The sequence below is a fragment of the Mastigoproctus giganteus genome, chromosome 7, assembly GCF_048544385.1.
Source record: "Mastigoproctus giganteus isolate SK-2022 chromosome 7, ASM4854438v1, whole genome shotgun sequence".
NCBI lineage: Eukaryota > Metazoa > Arthropoda > Arachnida > Uropygi > Thelyphonidae > Mastigoproctus > Mastigoproctus giganteus.
In genome coordinates, this window is record NC_143581.1 from 117,212,713 (window position 1) to 117,234,122 (window position 21,410).

Consider the following 21,410-nt stretch of genomic DNA (forward strand, 5'->3'; position numbering starts at 1 on the left):
CAATGATCAATCTTAGATTCACATATATTCTTCATATGATTCACTTCACTGAATAGTTTGTCTTCATCTATTACTTTTAATATGTTTGTGTCAATTCTGGATATGTTTTGGACACACTGTTGAAAATACACCAAGATTTTTGGTTTTGGTTGGTTTTTGGGGTCCAGGACAGCAGATGTAAAAAAATGTTGCTCCTTTCTATTGAGAATTTGTTCTGTCAGGGTAATCAGTTCTTGTGCCACTTCACTGCCACAAATGTCATCTCGTTCAATCTTTTTGATAGTGTATTACACATTTTAAGTTGGCTGTGAATGAACATGAACCAGAGAAAGCACTGTGGATTATTAAAAAAAAAATCCTTCAAAAGTTTGAGGCCATCAAACATTTCGATCATTCTTTCCACTGCAGGTAGCAAGGAAAGCCCATCTCATATTCACACTTCCTAAAAATTGCTTGTATTCCACTTTGACAAAATTGCATAAGGATTTCAGTGCCTCAACTCTAATAGTGAAAACATAATAATGATTCCACATCAATTGGCAACATATCTGCACTTGTTTGCAGATATGTTGACATTAAATTGACATATACATATTTGCAGATATGTATTAAATTGACAGCCAATTTAATAGGATCTTGTAACTTTTCTAGATCCTGTTGCAAAGTTATTCACGATACATGCAGCACTGCATACTCCCAAGATGTTCATTTCGTGTTCTTGCTTAACTTATGAAAGACATTATTCTTACATTTTCTCACAATGCCACGGAAGTTGGTGTTACAGTTTCACCACAAAATGTTATCTTGTTGTTTAATTTATATTTCTCCAATATGGACAGAATGTGATCCACCAATATCTTAGACGTTTCTCCTACAAGATTTTTTAATTCCAAAAATTCCCTTGTATTCCTTTCATAGGTATAAAATACTTCACAAAAACTGGGACCAACTTCAGGATTGAATGATTTAATGAACCTACCGTAATAGATACATATTTTGCCTCATGTAAGTCATTTATCACTTCACAAAATGCAAAAGGAGCTAGTACGTTCACAACTACACATGTGAATCTTTTTGAGAATAAGTTTTGTATGAAGGTAGATGTTTAATCCACTGATCTAAACAAACGGTTATGCTGATATTATGGAAAGCTAGCAATCCTCCTTGTACAGCAAGACGTTTCTGTTCACCATTTACATCTTGTTGTTTTGTCTCAAAAGAGGTTAGTTTACGGCTTGCACTTTTTGCTGCAGCTGCTTCTTTTTAACAGTGTGCTGTGTAATATCTGAAAGACCACCATTCAATAGAAAATTCAGCTGTACAAACAGTGCATAAAACTTTAGAGTTAACATTATGGCTTTCAGTTAGGAAATGGAATATTTTTTTTAGCATTAAGCATTAGTAGAGGAATATGACACAAGAAAGCAAGCTTATGCAGCATCAGCCAAAAAAAAAAAAAAAAAAACACTCCCATTTCACCCTTCCGTTCATGCCAAATACCTGTCCAGCTCAGCCTTAAATTTATTTAAGCTATTAACTTTCCACAACAAAAGATGGAAGTCTGTTCCACCAACCAACTACCTGCTGGCTAAAGGCAAACTTCCACACATCTATCCTACAATTGTCTTTCCTCTATTTCAACTTATGCCCTCTCAGGTGATTATTCTGAATCTGATTCTTCAAGAGGAGGAATCCCATCAGCATTGAGCATGCTCAAACCATTCAAAGCTTTATACACTTCAATCAGATCACCTCGCAGGTGCCTAGTCTCCAGACACTGTAATCTGCAAAACTTAAGCCTTTCTTCGTAAGAGCAACCCTTCGTTCCATTCACTAATCTTGTTGCCCTTCTCTGCACTCGCTCCAGCAGCTCTATATCCTTCCTAAAATGAAGCCTCCAGACCTGTATACAGTACTCATGGTGTGGCCTGACCATTGCCTTATACAAGGGGATAATCACCTCCTTCTCACTGCTAGAAAAATTCCTGTATATCATCGACAAGACACTATGAGCTACTCTTGCAGACCATCTGCAGTGCTCAGAAAACTTCATATCTGCCTGCACAATTACCCCCAGGTCCTTTTCATTCTCTACCACTGTCAGTGTAGTACCACAGAGTAGATTATTCTGGGGTTACTGCTTCCCATATGTAATACTTTACATTTGTCAATGTTAAACTTCATTTGTCACCTCTCAACTTTTCTAGATCCTGTTGCAGCAGTGTACTGTCATTAGTATCCTTAACAACCCTGCCAACCTTCGCATCGTCTGCAAACTTGGACATTAAGCTTGATATACCATCATCAATATCATTTATAAATACAGAAAACAACAACAGACCCAGCACTGAACCCTGAGGAACTCCACTAATAACCTTAGTCCACAATGAGCAGTGTATATTGATTACCACTCTCTTTCTCCTCCCACTCAACCATCCCTTTATCCATAGCAGCAATTTGCCTCCAATACCACAATGCTCCAATCTGTGCAGCAGTCTTCCATGTGCAACAGTATCAAAAGCCTTTCTAAGATCCAAATATATAATATCAAAGTTATTGCCTACATCCTGTTCCTTTGTGACCACATCACAGTATCCAATCAAATTGGTCAGGCAAGCCAACGTGTCCATGAAACTACACTTTCGCTTGGGCATCTCATGACCTATTGTCAACAAATTGAATTTATAATTAAATACTGGACCTTTCAAATAATGTTACAGAGTTTGCATCACCACCAACACATTAATACTTTGAAAAACACCACAGAAAATAATAAATTCATTCGCATGCTACACACATCAGTTGACCCTCATGTGGTAAAGAAAGAAAATAAAAATGGGAAGCGGGTTTAAAAAAACGGGGCATTTGGCGTCCTGTTTACATTTTCTCAGAACAATAGTATCAGTGGCTGAAAAAAGGGGACAATACCGTTAAATACCCTGGCATTTTCTGATGTAAGGGGAATTTGTCAATTACCTAGCACTAGCAAGACTTTTGGGGATTTCTTGGATGACTGTTTTCTACGGGGAGCATTAAAAAGGCAATAAAACTCTTCATCTGGTTATCAGCAGTGATTCTCATTGCATTAAGAATCTGCAGAAAAAAGACCCACTCACTGGGTGTCAGCGATAACAGTGTAACAATGTAGAATTTAATTAAAAACATAACTACTGTCAAGGGAAATGTTTTTGCTTTTATAAGGGCGACTAAATTGGTCTCAGACAGTTTTAATATTCCATGCAGTGGGACCAACTGATTACCAACAGGAAAATTCTAAATGGGAAGCATTCAGAAAAGTAATCATAGAAGCTACTAGATTTTTCATACCAAAGAAGAAATACTGCTCAAGGCTTAGACCTAAATGAATGTCAGATGAACAACTGAGACAAGTGGCAGAGAAGAAAAGTGCATGGGATGCATAAATGATCGGATGATTCAGAAGTCGATGGTAGATATAAATTAGTCTGTAATCAAGTAACAAAGCAGGTTAGGCAAGCTAAGGCAGATTACGAGAAATCTTTGGCAAAGAATGTCAAGAAATGTAGTAGACTTCTTTACTTATATTAGCAGTTTTAGGAAGGGTTGCTGACAAACTGAATATACATTCACACATGAGTAATTCTTTAGGGTCTTCCAGAAGTTTATCAAACTCTAATAGGGAGCTAAATGATTTTGTGATAATTGAAAGAAAGAGGGAGAAGAATTGTTGAAGCTGAATATAAAAAAGCATTTGTGTTCCATAGGATCCATCCAATCATATTAAGAGAGGCAGCAAGAAAGGTAAATAAACCATTAGCCATAATTATGAGAGCCTCTGTGGGATCAGGGAAGGTCCCTATGTACTGGACATGAAAATGTATCCCCAATTCATAAAAAGGGGATAAAAATGTGACATGAGTAATCACAGACCTGTTAGCTTAACATCTTTTCCAGGGAAAATAAGAAATGATGCAGGACAATCTGGGCAGGAATGCTATTATATTGCAGTCACAGCATGGATTTTTTAAGGGACGGCCTTATCTAACCAATCTGATAGGTTACTATGATGCAGTGACCAAGGAACTGGATGAAAAAATAATTTTAATATTATATATTTGGATTTCAGAAAGGCTTTTGATACTGTTCCACATAAAAATACAAACTGGCGCAATGTAGCATTTCAGGCAAGATACTGCTATGGATAAAGGTGACTAAATAGAGAGAATGGTCATCAATGGACACTGCTCTTTGTGGACTGATGTTATTAGTGGAGTTCTCTGGGGGTTCACTGCTGAGTAAATTGTTGTTTTCAGTATTTATCAGTGATATTGAAGATGGTATATCAGTCAATGTCCAAGTTTGCAGATGATACAAATATTGGCATGGTGGTTAACAGTAATCAAGTCATTGAGCTGGATATCATCATCATTCTCTTTCTTGATGATTCCTTTCTACTTCTCTCTCTCAGGGTAACTTGGGAATTTTTTTTGGCTGGTGCAGCATAAGCCTCAGGCTTCCTTGCACCATACGGCTAATAATAATAATAATAAAAAAAAAAAAAAAGTCCACGAAGAGCCAGTATAAAGACAGTTTTTTTTGAACTGTATGATTAATGCAGTGATCAGAGGCATAGGAATCCAAGGCCTTCCTGAAAGAGTTTAGTGATTAAGGATGTCATTTATGCAGTTGTTAAATCCCTTTGTACAAGGCCATGGTTAGGCCGCATGTTGATTATTTAATACAGGTCCGGAGGTTTCACTTTAGGAAGAATGTAGATCGGCTGGAGCAGGTGCAGAAAGGCAATGAAGTCAGTGAAGTGTACATAGGGGTGTTCTTACCAAGAAAGGCTTTAGTTCTGCAAATTCATCTTCTGGAGACTAGGCACCTGGGGGTGATCTGCTTGATGTGTTTAAGGCCTTCAATGAACTGAGTTAGCTGAATGTGAATGGCATTCTTTCTCTTGATGAGACCATACACACGTGAGAAGGCATAAACTTAAGTCAAGGAAGGATGGTAACAGAATAGATGTGGGGAGGTTTTCCTCCAAAACAGAATTTAAAAACACACAAATGTTTTTTTTTCTAGAAAAAGAAAATTGGCACCACCATTTTTTGCAACTATTCATTCAGGTTAACTGCTAAGTTAATAGAGGAACTGTTAATTACAACAATTCCTCTACTGATCTAGATAGGTTCATTAACTGCTGCAGACCTTTCTATGCTTAAGATAAACATTTTGGAATGTAAATTGAAAACGGCAAAGCATGTGTGTCACAAGGCTGAATACAAGTATAGTCATATCCACCTTGATATCATACCACTAGATGTAATCTGTTTTAGAAGCAAAGGGAAGTACTTACTCTCTTTTTTCCTTAGTTAAATGACCCCCCCCCCAACTTCTTAAATACACTATGTAAGATAAACTGACCACTTAAAAAGCATTAGCAACAGAATGGTTTGAACATTATACACAAATTTCAGTCCTTAATGACAAACTACTCAAAACCTTTTCTCTCATATGGAACTTAAACAATATAAAATTTTCAATGCACATGCCCAAGTTGCACCATGGGAATCAGGTGCATATATTAATAACACTTCTCCTTCCCACCATTAAAGAACCAACTGAAGATGTATTTGAAACTTCATGTTTGAACTCTTGGTTCCCATGTTTTTAACATTGGGTAATATTATGACAAATATTGCCGACCGGGCTAGCCGGGTAGGTAAAGTGCCTGCCTGGCAACCCAAAGGTCGCGGGTTCGATTCCCGCCTCGGGCTGGATATCGCGATGGTGCCGAACCAACTGGTTGGTTGGATATCCCGGCCACGATACACGAAGGAAGCAAGAAAAAACTGGTTCCTTCGTGTATTGATCACATCATACGAAATAAAAAATGACAAATATTAGAGAAAGATGCAGTTTCCTCTATGGCAGTGTTTCCTAAATTGGGATCCGTAGGCAGTACCCGGGGTCTGTGAAATGGACCCTCTCGAACTGGTCAAATTATTTGTTCCATGTATAGCAAACTGATGATAAATAAAGTTCTTATTATATATTTGTGTAAAACTAAGAATAAAGTTGATTTGTTTTAAACATAAAATTTTGAACTTTCTTTTCAGAAAACCCAGTGTTCACACACACACACACACACACACACACACACACACACACACACACACACACACACACACACACACACACACACACACACACACACACACACAGAGAGAGAGAGAGAGAGAGAGAGAGAGAGAGAGAGAGAGAGAGAGAGAGAGAGAGAGAGAGAGAGAGAGAGAGAGAGAGAGAGAGAGAGAGAGAGAGAGAGAGAGAGAGAGAGAGAGAGACACATACAAACATATATATACAGTCGATTCCGGTTATTTGGGACACATCGGGACTAGTGCATTTTGGCCCGATTAAGCGGCTGCCCCAATTATCCGAAGTTTCACGTAAATAGTTAAAAATACAATGTATCCCCCCCCCTTTACAATTAGTTCACTGTACAATCAAATCACATTACGACGAACTCACCACAGTAAAGTACCGTTCACTATACGATGTGTAGAAAGAGCTGGTCATTGTGATCATGTTTGTGAATTGAATTTTAATTCTATTAAACAGTGATTCTAATTAGCGAAAATAGGAGGAATATTATCCACAGGCTATAAAAGTAAAGATATATTAAGCACAAATTTACCCTTTATTACCTTACCAATTAAAAAATTAAATGATATAAGTGAAATTCAGAAGAATATACGTGATAATTGGAATAATTAATACGTACTGTAATATGTATATACGAACTAGTTGACAAATTGCAAGTAACACAACACGCGCAAGTGAGAACGGAGTAACGAGTTACAAAGCTTTAAAAATAGGAATGAAGAGAAGATTCTGAAAATTATTTTTTTTTTATATGATTGAAGATTCCAAGGAAGTATAAACACATTTTACCATAATAACCCACAGAATTTCAGCTGTCAGTATTATCGCAAATTCAATAAGATCGAGTTTACTATCCGTTTATGATCGATTGCACTAACAGAAAAGCCCAATAAACAGGTGACTGCTAATTGTTTTTATTGTTTTATGGTTGTGACCTCCAGAAATCCGACCGAACTATGTGGTACGGTCGGAGACAATCGCAGGGTAATCTCCAGTGCTGCAGTTTCTTGCCCCGATTAAACGGCATTTTGTCCCAATTAAGCAAAGTAAACTCTGGCTATTTTCTCGATTCGGTTCTGTTTTTTAAGATTTGTCCCAAATAAACGGCTGCCCCAATTAACCGGTGGCCCAAATAACCGGGATCCACTGTATATACATATACATATATATATATATATAGGGGTCAGCAAACTTTTTTTTGATTTTTGAAGGGCTCACTAAACATTTTTAATTTCTGAAAGGGTATGTAGACCTCAGGAGTTTGGGAACCACTGCTCTGTTGGATCTCATTTTAAGAAATTTTTAATGCTCACTATGATTTTCCAATTAATTTCTTTATAACTTGAAACATGCAGCAAGGAGTAAGTTCTGTAAAATAAGGTATTCTTCTTGGGGTGTGGGGTGTTTAGTATAATCATAGTGATTCTGAATTGATGTCGATTCACTGATCGAATCAGTGTCGATCCACTGGTGATATTCTGGCTTATGTTACCCATTTATGGACTAATTCAAGGAAAGGTTCGGTGAAACACAAGTAGTTGCTCTTGACATCTCAAAGGCTTTCGATCGTGTTTGGCATAAAGGTCTTCTAAACAAGCTTCCATCTTATGGTTTACCAACTGTTTTTGTAATTGGTTATCCAGTTTTCTCTCTGATCGCTCACTGAGGGTGATGGTAGATGGCTCTTTGTCTTCTAACTTCTCGACTAATGCCGGTGTCCCTCAAGGTTCAGTTCTTTCTCCCACTCTTTTCCTCTTGTATATTAATGACCTTCTTCCATTGATTGGAAATCCTATCCATAGTTTTGCTGATGATAGCACATTGCATTCCACTTACCATTTTGAGAAACCTTGTTCTGCTCAATCAGCTTCAACTTCTCGAAAATCTGCTACCAATTCCTTAAATGCAGATCTTCAGGTAATTCTCCAGTGGGGCAAAGACAACTTAGTTGATTTCAACCCTTCTAAAACTCAGTCTTGTCTTATATCTCGCAAAAAGGATTCTTCTGCTCCTATGCTTATCTTTAGTGACACTCCGATTTCTAGGCAAAATGATATATCTCTTTTGGGGGTTACCCTGACTTCTAATCTCTCTTGGCACAAGCACATTACAAATATTGTTTCCTCTGTATCTAAAAAAACTTGGTTTTCTCTTTCGCTCTCAGCGTTACTTTTCTTCCAAACAGCTGCTCACTCTGTATAAATAAATCGCAAATCCGCCCTGCCATGGAATATTGTTCCTACATCTGGGGGTGGTGCCCCCAAAATCTCTCACTCGGGCTTCTTGATTCCATTCAGAAGAGGGCAGTTAGGTTAATTAATGATTCATCTATAACAGAGTCTCTCCACTCGCTGTCTCATAGATGTACTGTTTCTGCTGCATGCCTCTTCTACAGATACTTCCATGGGCACTGTTCTTCTGAATTGGATTCTATAATTCCCGCTCTCTCATTCAAAACAGTCCGAACACATGCCGCCACCAGCCAACATCCATTTACTGTCCAACTTCAAACCCACCGAACCAACTTTTCATCTTCCTCATTTATTCATTCAACTGCCATTTTCTGGAACAACCTTCCTTCATACGTATTTCCTGAAAATTACAGTCTACAGAAGTTCATTATTATTAGCTGTATGGTGCAAGGAAGAAGCCCAATGTCAACAAATATCTTCTTTCATCTTCTCAACCTCCAACCCAAGCACGGCACTACGTACTAAAAAAAAAAAAAAAAAAAAGAATAATATAGTTATTAAATTACAATAAATGTTTGCTTACCCATATTTCATTACATGCAGATTCCACATTTTCATTAGTTCTTTTTCGCCTTCATTTACATCTGTAAACTCATCTATCATCTGAAATATAAATCTGCATATAATTTTTTTTCTTCTTAAATGGATTTTTAAGAAACATGCTTAAACATTTTAATGTTTAGAAACTGTCTGTCACATTCAGTTGGTTGGCTGGTTTGGGTTTTGCTGCACATTGGCAAGCAACTAAAGCTATAGTGAGCAAAAACCAGGTCATATGAAAGATAACAAGATTATAGTGACCTAACAAATTAGGTCATTATATAAAAACAGATAACAATAAAAAAATATATATATATATAAAAAAACAGCAAGCTACATTTTAAATGAGGAAGGCTTAATAATTTTTAAATATCTAAAAAATGGATGACATATGGTCACTGTTGGATAAAATCTGACCGAGTAAATAAGGGTCAGTCAGATGACTAAGCACAGTCAAATAAAACACATTTGTAATTATAAATCTGGACACAGATAAAATATGTTGAATAGTTAAAAAGGTCTCACACATGAGAGTCGCCTGCCCACTGCAGGAATGAACGTATTGTTTTCATAGGAGAGAAATAACAATTCCTCCCTACAGTTTCTGCATGGACTAGACTGCCAATTTCTGATTACAGGCTTTAACCAATATTGTTAGTTTGTGACCTACCCATGTTAAGATCGTTGCCATTGGGAGAGTAATCTATTGTATTATTATTTTCCTGTAGTCTGTACACCAACTAACAAGTTATGGTGGTTCTGGGTTTTGGTTATCTGGCTGCAGTGTCAGCCAGTTCATTACCCTTGATACAAATGTGGCTTGGGATAGAGAATGAGATAAGATAAAAATATATCTCATTCTCGATAGAGCCTTAGTTTACTTACAGAGTTCTGTATACACCAAATATCTTCAGTAATTCACTAAAGTTTTAATGGTTTTCACTGTTGTTCCGAGGCAAATTCTATAGGGTATAACTATGCTGTATTTGTTGAGAAACTTTTCAGATATAGTGTTTTCTAGTGAAATGGCAGGACCCAACCAATGACCAACTTCCAGTCTTTGGTAAACACAGGCAAGGAGTCAGAATACAATCAGTCCTGCTATAACGCAGTATATATGTTCCTAAAAATCTCCATGCTATGGTATTTTGCATATTAAAAACAGCAAGGCTTATGGGAAAAATAGGGATAGGGACAGAGCACTCAAAAAAAAAAAAAAAAAAAAAAAAAAAAAAAAAAGCCAGTCTGTTAAGTAAAACACTAAAAAAAGTTAAAAACCCAATAAAGTTTCTAACACAGGTTTAAACACCTTAAAGTTCTAATAAATAAATAAAAATTCCAGTAAATATAGCAATTTACCTTGACCACTTTAAATTTCTAAAGCTTACAAGATAGGAATGAAGAGAAGATTCCGAAAATTTATGTTTTTTTATATGATTGGAGATTTCATGGAATGGGAGACATTTCACCATAACAATGTAAAAACCAACAGAATTCCAGCTATCGGTATCATCACAATAAGATCGAGTTTACTACTCGATTGCACTAACAGAAAAGTCCAATAAACAAGGAACTGCAAATTGTTTTTATTGTTTTATGGTAGTGATCCCCAGAAATATGCTCCTCTGATCATGCTACATGCCTCATGAAATTTCTGTTAAAACAGAAAAATGTGAGCTAATGCGCAAATCGCATTATACTCGCATCGTTCCCTAATATATCAATTGTGTTGGAGCAAATTTGTGCTGTAAAAATGCGCATTAAAGCAGAACTGACTGTATTTGGCTTTGTAGTCAGCAGAAAGTTGTAAGTAGAAGAAATGTGGGGGGGGGGGGTGGCGGCAGCCTTTCCTCAATTTTTAATAGAGAGAAGTGTCATAATGGTACTTCAGCATGCCAGGATGAAGTGACTACCTCAACGACTCAGCCATATTGACTACCGTGATGTGCAATTCTCTTAGTAAATCTTGGACATGAATACCAAAGTAACAGTTAGCTGTCTTAAGATAGTTATAGAGGTTTTTTCAATGTGCCTCAAAAACGGAAGCCTGTGTGGGGTGGTCTGGCAGGAATTATCCAAGTATCATCAAAAAATTGATGCTCCTGAGAATAGATAAGTTTTTGAAAAATTTTGCATTTTATTGACCTAATTAGTATATTAAATCATACTCTTCAAACAGCTTTATAATTCTAGTCATGTTCATTAGTTCATTTTTAAATTTTGGTAGAGATTTTGTAAGTTACAACTTAATATATGCAGAAACTTTATATCAGTAATTTTGAGCGAATATTGTATCTTTTAACATCATACTGTAGGGCAGTGTTTCTCAATCTTTTTACTCTCGTGGCACATTTTCCAAAGAAGAAAAATTTCGCGGCACACCTACGTAGTCATAGAAGAAGAAATTTCTAAATTTCGCGGCACACTTGGAAATTTTTGCGGCACACCCTTTGAGAAACACTGCTGTAGGGTGTGGTAGGGAAATTGTCTTAATTGTGGTAAATACGAATCTAAAAAGTTTGAATCATGTAGGTTGGCATTAAAATGAAATTTTATTAGCTTTTATAATAAAATTTAAAATCATTATTATAATATAATAATATTATAACTTTACAAGCCTAATGGTACAGAGCAAACTCGATAATGTATTACACATAACATTAACTCCAAATGTAATAATTACAACATAAACTTGATATCATAATATGTATTTCTGCAGCATAACTGGTGCGTAGTGTCATTATTGAATTTGAATGGAAATCATGCCTCAGGTATTGATATGGGTGTTTAAGGGCACAAGGGCAGCCGAGACCAAAACGTGCCAGTTCCTATATAATTTGGTCAGTTTGGCATCAGACAAATTCATATATGTGTGTTTGTTTAAGGAAGGTATAGTTTGGCTAGATCAGCACTTTTTCCAATGATGTGAATAATGGTTCTTGCAATCGTAACTGAGTGGGAAGTATTTTTTTGTGAAATGGGAATAGCACATACAATCTAAGGGTATATGTTTGACTGTAAGTGGTAACGTGCAATACGTTCATCAAGGTGGGGCATCCCTCACGAGAAGAAACGTATGGGTTAGGTGTGGATTTCCTATCGTTAATCTTTTAGCAAAGTAAAGGGCTCAAAGTAGAGGGAGTACTGTGCCGTTGGGGGAAGAAGTGAGGGGTATAGTTGTGTGTTACGGGAGTTGGGTTTAATGGTGCATAAGTTGTGTGGCTATAATGCGCCTATTCAGAGGAAAATGCTAAAAACAAAATTTAGGCATGACCACTTGATTTTGTTTACAGAGATATTTTAGAATTTATCGTATAGTCCAATTATTTGCAGATAAGAGAAAAACTCATTGATGTTTGCGTTATCTCCAATAAAATGTTGTAATGTCATTGGTTCTCGTAGATTTCTCAGGGAAAACAGGACGGATGTTCTGTCCTGTTGGTAGTGAGGACAGTCAATCAGAATATGTTTGACTGTTAAATCTGCTGAACAGTATAAGCACTGAGGAGAAGCTTCGTGTGTGAGTACATGGAGGTGAGTCAGTTATGTAGGTCCAATTCAGGACCGTGCAAGTACCACTCTTCTCTTTGCACTGTTTTGGTGCTAGAGTGCCAAAGCTTTGGATCATGTTTCAACTGGTAGAGTTTATTATGGTTTGGGTGTGCCAGAGCTCTTGACACTGTGAGACATGCTGTTTATATGATGTGATTGTAGTCAGAGGTTGGAACTGGAATGGCAGTTAAATCAAAAGTTGATGGATTTTTAGCCGTTTGATCAGCAAGTTTGTTCCCCCATTATCCCCGAATGTGCTGGCATCCAGCAAAAGGTCACTGATATGATATTCTTCAATTTGTAACGAGTCTTCTGATTTGATTTAACACAGGGTGAACCTTGTAGGAGGAGTTTTTCATTGCTGCAATTGAGAAGAGGGAGTCAGTGCATATACTACGTATTTTAGAGATGGGTAGATTCAGGTTGTTTAAAGCTAATTTTATTGCATGAAGTTCTGCAGAGAAGTTGCTATACTCAGGTTGAAGGGCAGCCAAAATGATACTAGAGGGAAGTGTACTGCCGCTGCTCCAATGGCTGAATGCAATTTCGAGCCATCAGTGTATATTGGCAAAAAATCAGTGTACTTCTGAATATGGCTTGCATGGAGTTGTTTCACATTGAGTGTTGGTAGACGATTCTTTCCCTACTTGTGAGGATAAGTATCGAAAAGTTAAATGAAGAGTGGGAGACCAAGGTTGGGAGTAATTCATTAATTGTTGCCTGTTGAAAATAGGAACATTCCAACTCTGCATTAATTCAATAAGATGTAAGCCTGCCGGTCTTATTTTACTGGGTTTATTTCTATACAGATTTTGCAGTGGTGCATTAAAGAGGAATGGATCAATAGGATGCTGACAGCAACTTTGTATTCGGGCTGCATACTTAAGAAGTAGTGTTTTCTTGTGGAAGCAAAGAGGGGGGCCTCACGAGCTTCAAAATATAAACTATAGGTAGGAGATGTCTTGAAGGCGCCAAGAGCAATCCGCAATGCTGTATAGGATCCAGCCCGAAAGAGCACAACAAGTGCTCTTTAAGGCAGAACCATAGATTGGAGCACCATAATCGAAACGGGATCTGATCAATGCTCTTTATAAGAGCAACAAAGATGTATGGTCTGCTCCCCAAGACAGGTCAGATAAAGCTTTTAGTATGTTCAACCTGTTGTGACAGGTAGTACACACAAATTTAATGTGCTCAAAGAAATTTAACTTCCTGTCAAGGATTAATCCCAAGCATCTGATGTTCAGGATCTGTGTAATTTACATTTATTGCAAAAGTGGACTGTAACAGTTTTATGCTGTGACAGACAATAGCCACTGTACAGTGCCCAGCTTTGGACTTTATTCAGGGATATCTGCAATTGCCGTTCAATGAATCTCATGTTCTGAGAATGGCAAAAAATAGAGGGATCGACAGCGTAATGGTAGGTGCCAACAGTATTTGGAAGTTCTTTTGTGATGGAATCAATTCTAAGGGCAAAAAGGGTTATACTCAGTACAGACCCTTGTGGTATTTCATCTGAAAAATGTCTGATGAATATAGGCAGGTTGCCTCGTAGACCAAGAGCATGGAGGTCATTGAGAATGCCATGACACCAGGTAGTGTCACATGCCTTCTCTATGTCATGAACGTCTTGTTATGGAAACCATAACAAGATGTTCATCTTTTTACAAAGGCATTATGAATTGCAGACTCAGCTTTGATCATGAGATCTGAGGAGGACCTGTTCTGGCAAGCCATGCAGCTTATTAATCAGAAGATGTTGCATTTCTATGATCCAAACAAGTTTCTGGAGGCCTCATTTTAAGAAGGATGTAGAGCTGCTGGAACAAGTACAGAGAAGAGCAACAAGATTAGTGAATGAAACAAAGGGTTGCTCTTACGAAGAAAGACTTAAGTTTTGCAAATTACATTGTCTGGAGACTAGGCACCTGCGAGGTGATCTGATCTGATTGAGGTGTATAACGCTTTGAATGGTTTGAGCATGCTCAATGTTGATGAAGTTCTTCCTCTTGCTCAGAATAATCACTTGAGAGAGCATAAATTCAAATTGAGGAAAGACAGTTGTAGGATAGATGTGTCGAAGTTTGCCTTTAGCCTTTTGCTGGAACAAACTTCCACCTGTTGTAGAAGCTGAGAGGTGCCTCCATAGCCAGGTGGGCAGGAGCAGCACTGCGTAGTACACGCTTCTTGATTAGACCGGCGTTCGAGCCCGTGACCACCAAATACGGAGGATGCGGAAAGGTCAGGGAATGACCACCGCATATCCCTGGAGCAATATGGCCTTAGTTGCTAATGCTCCTAAAAACCAAATAACAAACAAAAAACAGAAGTTGAGAGCTTAAATAGATTCAAGACAGAACTAGCCAAACATTTGAAGCAAGTGGATGGATGAAACGAGAAGGTTTTTTTTTTTGGCTGATGCTATATAAGCTTGTTTGCTTTCTTGCATCATGTGCCTTTACTATTGCTAAGTCGATTAAGGATTATTTTTCAAGTAAATTAACATGGCAACTGTAGACAGAAATTAGTCTGTAACTGTATGGACTGGTAGGATCTTTTCCAGGTTTCAAAGAGGACAGAACTATGGCATGGTCCTAAGAGGTGGGGTAAAGGTTTTCAAGAATGATTCGGTTATAGAAGGCCAGCAGTATTTTTAAATTTTTTTCTTCAATATGTTTTGATAGCATGTAGACATTCACAATATTAAAGAAGTTGGTTACATGGAAGAAGTACTGAGATTCAAAAGTTCAGGATCGATGTTCAATTGTGGTCTTAATTTTCTAGAAATCCAGAGAGTAAGTTGATGCCACTGAAACTTGGGCAAAGGTTATGCCCAAGGCATTTGCAATGTCCACAGGAGAAGAGAGTTCTTGCCTATTCCATGAAAGAATTAGGGAAAGGATGGTTGGAAACTTTTTTTTTTTTTATGTAAACCACAACCACAAGAGATATTAGAAACTATAGTACTTAGTACCGTGGCTGGGTTGGAGGTTGGGAAGATGAAAGAAGATATTTGTTGACATTGGACTTGAACTTCTGTAGACTGTAATTTTCAGGAAATACGTATGAAGGAAGGTTGTTCCAGAAAACAGCAGTTGAATGAATAAACAAGGAAGATAAAAGTTGGTTCTGTGAGTTTGAAGTTGGACAGTAAATGGATGATGGCTGGTAGTGGCACGTGTTCAGACTGTTTTGAAAGAGAGAGAGAGCGGGGAATTATAGAAGCGGCATGCAGCAGAAACAGTAAGTCTATGAGACAGCGGGTGGAGAGACTCTGTTAGAGATGAATCATTAATTAACCTAACTATCCTCTTCTGAATGGAATCAAGAAGCCTGAGAGAGGTTTTGGGGGCACCACCAATTGTGGGAACAATATTCCACGATAGGGCAGATTTGCGATTTTTAAAGAGTGAACAGCTGTTTGAAAGAAAAGTAACACCGAGAGAAAAAGAGAAAACCAAGTTTTTAGATGCAGAGGAAGCAATATTTGTAATGTGCTTGTACCAAGAGAGATTAGAAGTCAGTGTAATCCCCAAAGATAAACATAGGAGCAGAAGAATCCTTTTTGCGAGATATAAAACAAGACTGAGTTTTAGAAGGATTGAAATCAACTAAGTTGTCTCTGCCCCACTGGAGAATTATCTGGAGATCGGTATTTAAGGAATTGGCAGCAGATTTTCGAGAAGTTGAAGCTGATTGAGCAGGACAAGGTTTCTCAAAATGGAATGCAACGTGCTATCATCGGAAAAACTATGGATAGCATTTCCAGTCAATGGAAGAAGGTCATTAATATACAAGAGGAAAAGAGTGGGGGAAAGAACTGAACCTTGGGGTACACCAGCATTAGTGGAGAAGTTAGAACACAGAGAGCCATCTACCATCACCCTCAGTGATTGATCAGAGAGAAAACTGGATAACCAATTACAAAAAACAGTTTGCAAACCATAAGATGGAAGTTTGTTTAAAAGACATTTATGCCAAACACAATTGAAAGCCTTTCAGATGTCAAGAGCAACTCCTTGTGTTTCACCAAACTTTTCCATTAAATTAGATCATAAATGGGTAACATAAAGCCAGAATATCACCAGTGGATTGACACTGATAGAATCCATACTGGCGATCATTGAACAGACGGAAGGTTTCTAGATAGTTTAAGAGTTGGCGGTTAATTGATTTCTCCATTACTTTAGAAAGAGTAGAATAAATTGCGATGGGATGATAATTGGATGGGAGGGATTTGTCACCCTTTTTAGGAACTGGCTGGATATGGGGAAATTTCCAAGCAGCAGGAAAAACACATTTGGAATAAGAAAGTGAAAAAAGGCGGCAAGGAACAGGAGTAAGTTCAGAGCACAGGTTTTGAGAACAAGTGGAGAAATATCATCGGGACTAGAAGCTTTCTTAGCATCAAGATTCATCAAAATCCATTTGTCATCCTTTTGACGGAAGACTACAGGAGGTAATGAATGGAGTGTGTTGGGAATGATGGGAGGTGCCTTACCAAGATCATTAATACATGAGTTGGAAGAAAAATGGGATGCTAGCAGGTCAGCTTTATCCTTAGCTGAAGTGACAATAAAATCACCTAGTTTGGACAGAGGTGGGAGCAGACTTGGGCAAAAGTTGTGGGCAATAGATTTGGCAAGAGACAAGAATGCTCGGCTACCATTCAGGCAAGAAGCAAGTTTTCTACTCTTAGCCTGTTCAAACTAGTTCGGACTGCTTTACAATTGTTGCAAGCTTTGGTGTAGGCAGAAAATGTAACTGAAGAATTAGAAACAAGCCAATTACGATATGCAATGTTCTTCTCTGAACACCCTTAGCACATTTATTGGAAAACCAAGGTTTATATAAAGGATGAGATTTTAAAGCGGAGTGTGGGATAAAGGATTCCATTCCTGCAAGAATAATTTCACTGACATGGTCTGAGCAAACATTACATCAGAAGTTTTGAAATAGTAATCCAACAAGTCATTATCATAATCGCAGGTCATTCCATTTTGCATTCTTGTAATGCCAAACAACATGAGGTTGGGAATAGCCATGAGATAAAGGCTCCATTGGAGAAGAGACAATCACCAAGTTGTGATCTGAGGTGCCTAAAGGACCTCTCACTTCGACTGTGTACCTTGAAGGGTTGTTTGTGAGAAAAAGATCAAGCATGTTGGTTGTACGGTTAGGATTGTCCGGTATTCTTGTAGGTAAATAAACAATCTATGCAGGGTCATTAGTAATTGCAAAAGCCTCAGCATCTCAACCAGCTGGGTCAGTGTGACTAGAATATGGGAGCCACCTGGAGTTGTGAACATTAAAATCACCAAGGAATGTTACCTCCCTGTTAAGAAAGTTGGACTGGAGAAAGTCAAGTTGCAAAGAGAGGAAGTCAAAGAGCTTCAAGTGATTAATGGAGTTGGGAGAATAGTAGAGAGAGAGAGAGAGAGAAAACAGATGAATTTGACACAATGAGGTAGAGAGATTTTAAGCCAGAGAAGATTGGAACAGAGATATGCACAAGTACCACCTTTGAGGCGAAAGGAATCATACAGCAAATAATTTAGGCAACTGAGATGAGCAGTAGTTGAATCAACGGATAACTGAGATTCAGTCAGAAAAAGTACATGGGGTTTGGCAGACTGCAAGTGGAAATGGACATCGTTGAGATTAGAATTGAGACCATGTATATGTCTGAAATGAATTAGGAACTGCTTGGGAGGTTTGGACCTTTTTGCAGATAAGCTTACTCTATTAGTTTGACAATTCATGGTGTATTTAATAATAAGAAAAAGAGCGTGGGACATGAAATTTTTGGATATGCATATACATGGTAAGAATATACCCAGATCCTTGACATAAAGTGGCCTCGAAAATGCTCCCCCGCAGCATACACACTACTCGGACTCCCTCCAGTCACTACATAGCAGAGTAGAGGTAGCAAGATTATACACTAGCTGATCAGGAAGTCTCTTAGAAAGTTACCAATAGGTTCGGTCCAGTGTACTAACTAGCGGCCAGCCTGTGACTACCGTTTTAGAATTGTACCCTCGAAATGTAAGGAAGATTGGATCTCGCTACGATGTTCATCTTAACTTCAAAGGTCATTAATCATACTGCATGATGGAAGAGATGGAGAAGGGTTGACCAGAACTTAGTGCTGGAGACTAAACATGGGTTCCACCACTTCAAGCCTCCAATAAGCAAAGTGGTGGTATTGCACTGGTTGATGAGAGTCATCTACACCCCTCTGTGTTACTGCCTGGTAACACAGAGGGATGGCATCCCTTCATGTGGTGTGGGTGCCACACCTCGACCCCTGCTTACGTTGGTTCAGACCTGGATGGTCACCCACCATGTGCTTGTGCATGGAGGTTATACCCAGGATTACCAACAGTCCCACCATCGTGAAAGTGTAAGCAGAGGATCTGGCTGTCACAGACCATCCGGACTTCGCCAAAATTGGGTCCACTTGACTTGAGTGTCACCCAAATATCAGTTCCATCAGCGTTTTAGACTCCCAAGTAGCAAGTGCAGCTTGTCTGGCATATCTGAGAGAATGTCTGTGACAACCTCAAGGACCGAAGGACTTGCCGGAAATCTGTTGAATCTTCTTCCATATTAACCCGGAATTAGTATTTTTGTTTACTGCAGAGGCGAACTGAAACCAGGTATTCTTCTTGGCTTGTCTTTGTGCGAGACATGCTTTTGCACTTAGCTTCTTATAGTTGATAAGATTAACTGTGGTTGGGGATCTATGAAATGAAGTCCATGCTTTAATTTTTGACTTTTGTTTTTGTGCAATATTCATTCCACCAACAGTTATGGTGCCATTGAGAAGGGGGATTCGTCAATCGAATTGAGCATTTAGCTGCAGATAATAGGTGTGACGTAATCTGTGGCTTCATCTATTGGCTGAGTTTGTATAAATTTCTCATCCAGGCTGACAGCTGATTGAAATTTGACCCAGTTGGCTTGAGAGAATTTCCATTTCCTGCATGGTTGGGTAGTGAACAGCCAGCAAACAATTGAAAAATGGTTACTTCCCATGGGATCATCCACAGTGGACCAGTCCATGACTGGAAAGAGAATCAGGGAGCATACTGATAGATCGATTGCAGAAGTTTGTCCAGTTGGTAATTGTATGTGACTGGGTGCACCAGTATTAAAAACAGTAAGGTTTTGCTTCTCCAGAAAGGTTTCAATTAGTCAGCCATATCTATCTAATTTAGTCGATCCCCATAAGGGGCGGTGGCCATTGAAACCCCCAAGAGGCAGACAGGGGAAGGTAACTGCATTAGCAGGTTTTCAAGATCTTGGTAAGAGAAGGCATGACTTGGTGGGAGATAGATTGATACCAGTATTAATGCAATCTGGGCAATTAAATGTATGACAACTTCAATTATAGTTTGCAAAACAATTTGGTCGGGATCTTTGTACTGACCAAGGTGGCTACACCCTCACGGGTGGCATTTGAAGTATTACGATCTTGTTGATAGATAGAATAGTTCTTTATGTTACTAGAAATTTGAGAAGTTAGGTAGGTTTCCCGTAGACAGAAACCAACTGGAGAGTGGCGGGTAATTAAGACTTGAATACCATTAAGGTTGCTCCAATATCCTCTACAATTCCACTGTATAATGTAAGGCATTATTGGTGTTTAGTAGAAGAAGCTGTATCTGACTGTTTCTTTAATGTGACTGGCTTATGGCATTCAGGCTTTGGTTTGTCTTTTTGAGAAGAATGGCTGACTGGTGTCCATATCTTCTTCCACATATATTTCTAGGATTGAGTCTTCTTGTCTGGATGAGTAAATTTTATCCACAGATGTTTCTTGGATATTCTTTTTTAAATTTGAGCTTCAATTATTCGATGTAGAAGCAATCAATAAGGGAGTAGAAGGAGATTATCTGGTACTGTAAGTGCAGTATTGCTTGCCTGGTTCAACTGTTTAGGAATATTTGGCTGTTGCTGAGAGAGAACAGTCCAAGCCCAGTCAGAGATTGAAGTGTTTGAAGGGACTGTAACATCAGTTTGGGTGGCCACTGATTGATATTTTTTCACAATACTGGCATATGTATGTTTATTCATAGTGGGAACAATTAATTCCCTTGCTTCTTGAAAGCTTACTTTATTTTCAATCTTATATTTCACGATTTTATTTTCAGTTTTCCATCTGCCACATGTACTTGAATAAGTAGAATGGTTTCCTTTACAGTGGGCCATTTCTTTTGCCGAGCAATCACTTTGAGTGTGGTCTAAGGACCCACACTCAATTGGGACAAACTTGGTTTCCTCTGCACACCGTTTGAGAGTGGCCATACTTTTGGCACTTAAAATATCTCAATGGATCAGGAATGTAAGGTCTAATGTGGCAAAGTTGAGAGCCTGCTTTTATCGATGATGGTAGATTTGGTGTGTTAAAGGTTAGAATAATATTCTTCATAGACATGAGTGTATTTTCTCTCTTAACCATAATTCTTTTCACAGCAATGACATTTGGATCTTGAAGCTCTTGGGCTTTTTTCCTCCTCCGTGACATTCAATAGATCCCAGCTGGATATAACACTCTTAGATGTATTAGGGTTACATGAGAAGAAACCTTTACTGGAATTCAAGCTAAGTTTGTAATATATAGCAGTTTCTCTGAATAATTGCAGTGTCTTGATTGTCATAGGAGATCCTGCCAGACTTTCTAGATATTTCAGGATAAGGAATAGAGACAGCTCACTGAGAGGCTGATCTGCAAGAGAGTGCATTATGAGAAATGCAGGAAAATCTGTGGCCGAGAAATTGGTTTTAAACCTCTTGGGTTGCAACATGTCATGTTTGGTTTCTGTGTTTGGCTGAGAGCTTGTCGGTTGTAAAGGCGGAAACCTATTAGGATCTGTTTCTGCTCCTTTTGACCCTTGGCAGATTAACCGT

At 38.3% G+C, this 21,410-nt stretch overlaps 1 protein-coding gene across 1 annotated transcript in view; it reads right to left on the reverse strand.

The window, feature by feature from the left end:
- Window positions 1-21,410, reverse strand: part of Su(z)12 (Polycomb protein Su(z)12) — a 953,568-nt gene that overhangs the window by 46,090 nt on the left and 886,068 nt on the right. The window contains exon 14 of the mRNA XM_090377077.1: window positions 8,923-9,002. Within this exon, the coding sequence (XP_090233203.1) occupies window positions 8,923-9,002 (80 nt within the window). The remainder of the gene's footprint in view (window positions 1-8,922; window positions 9,003-21,410) is intronic.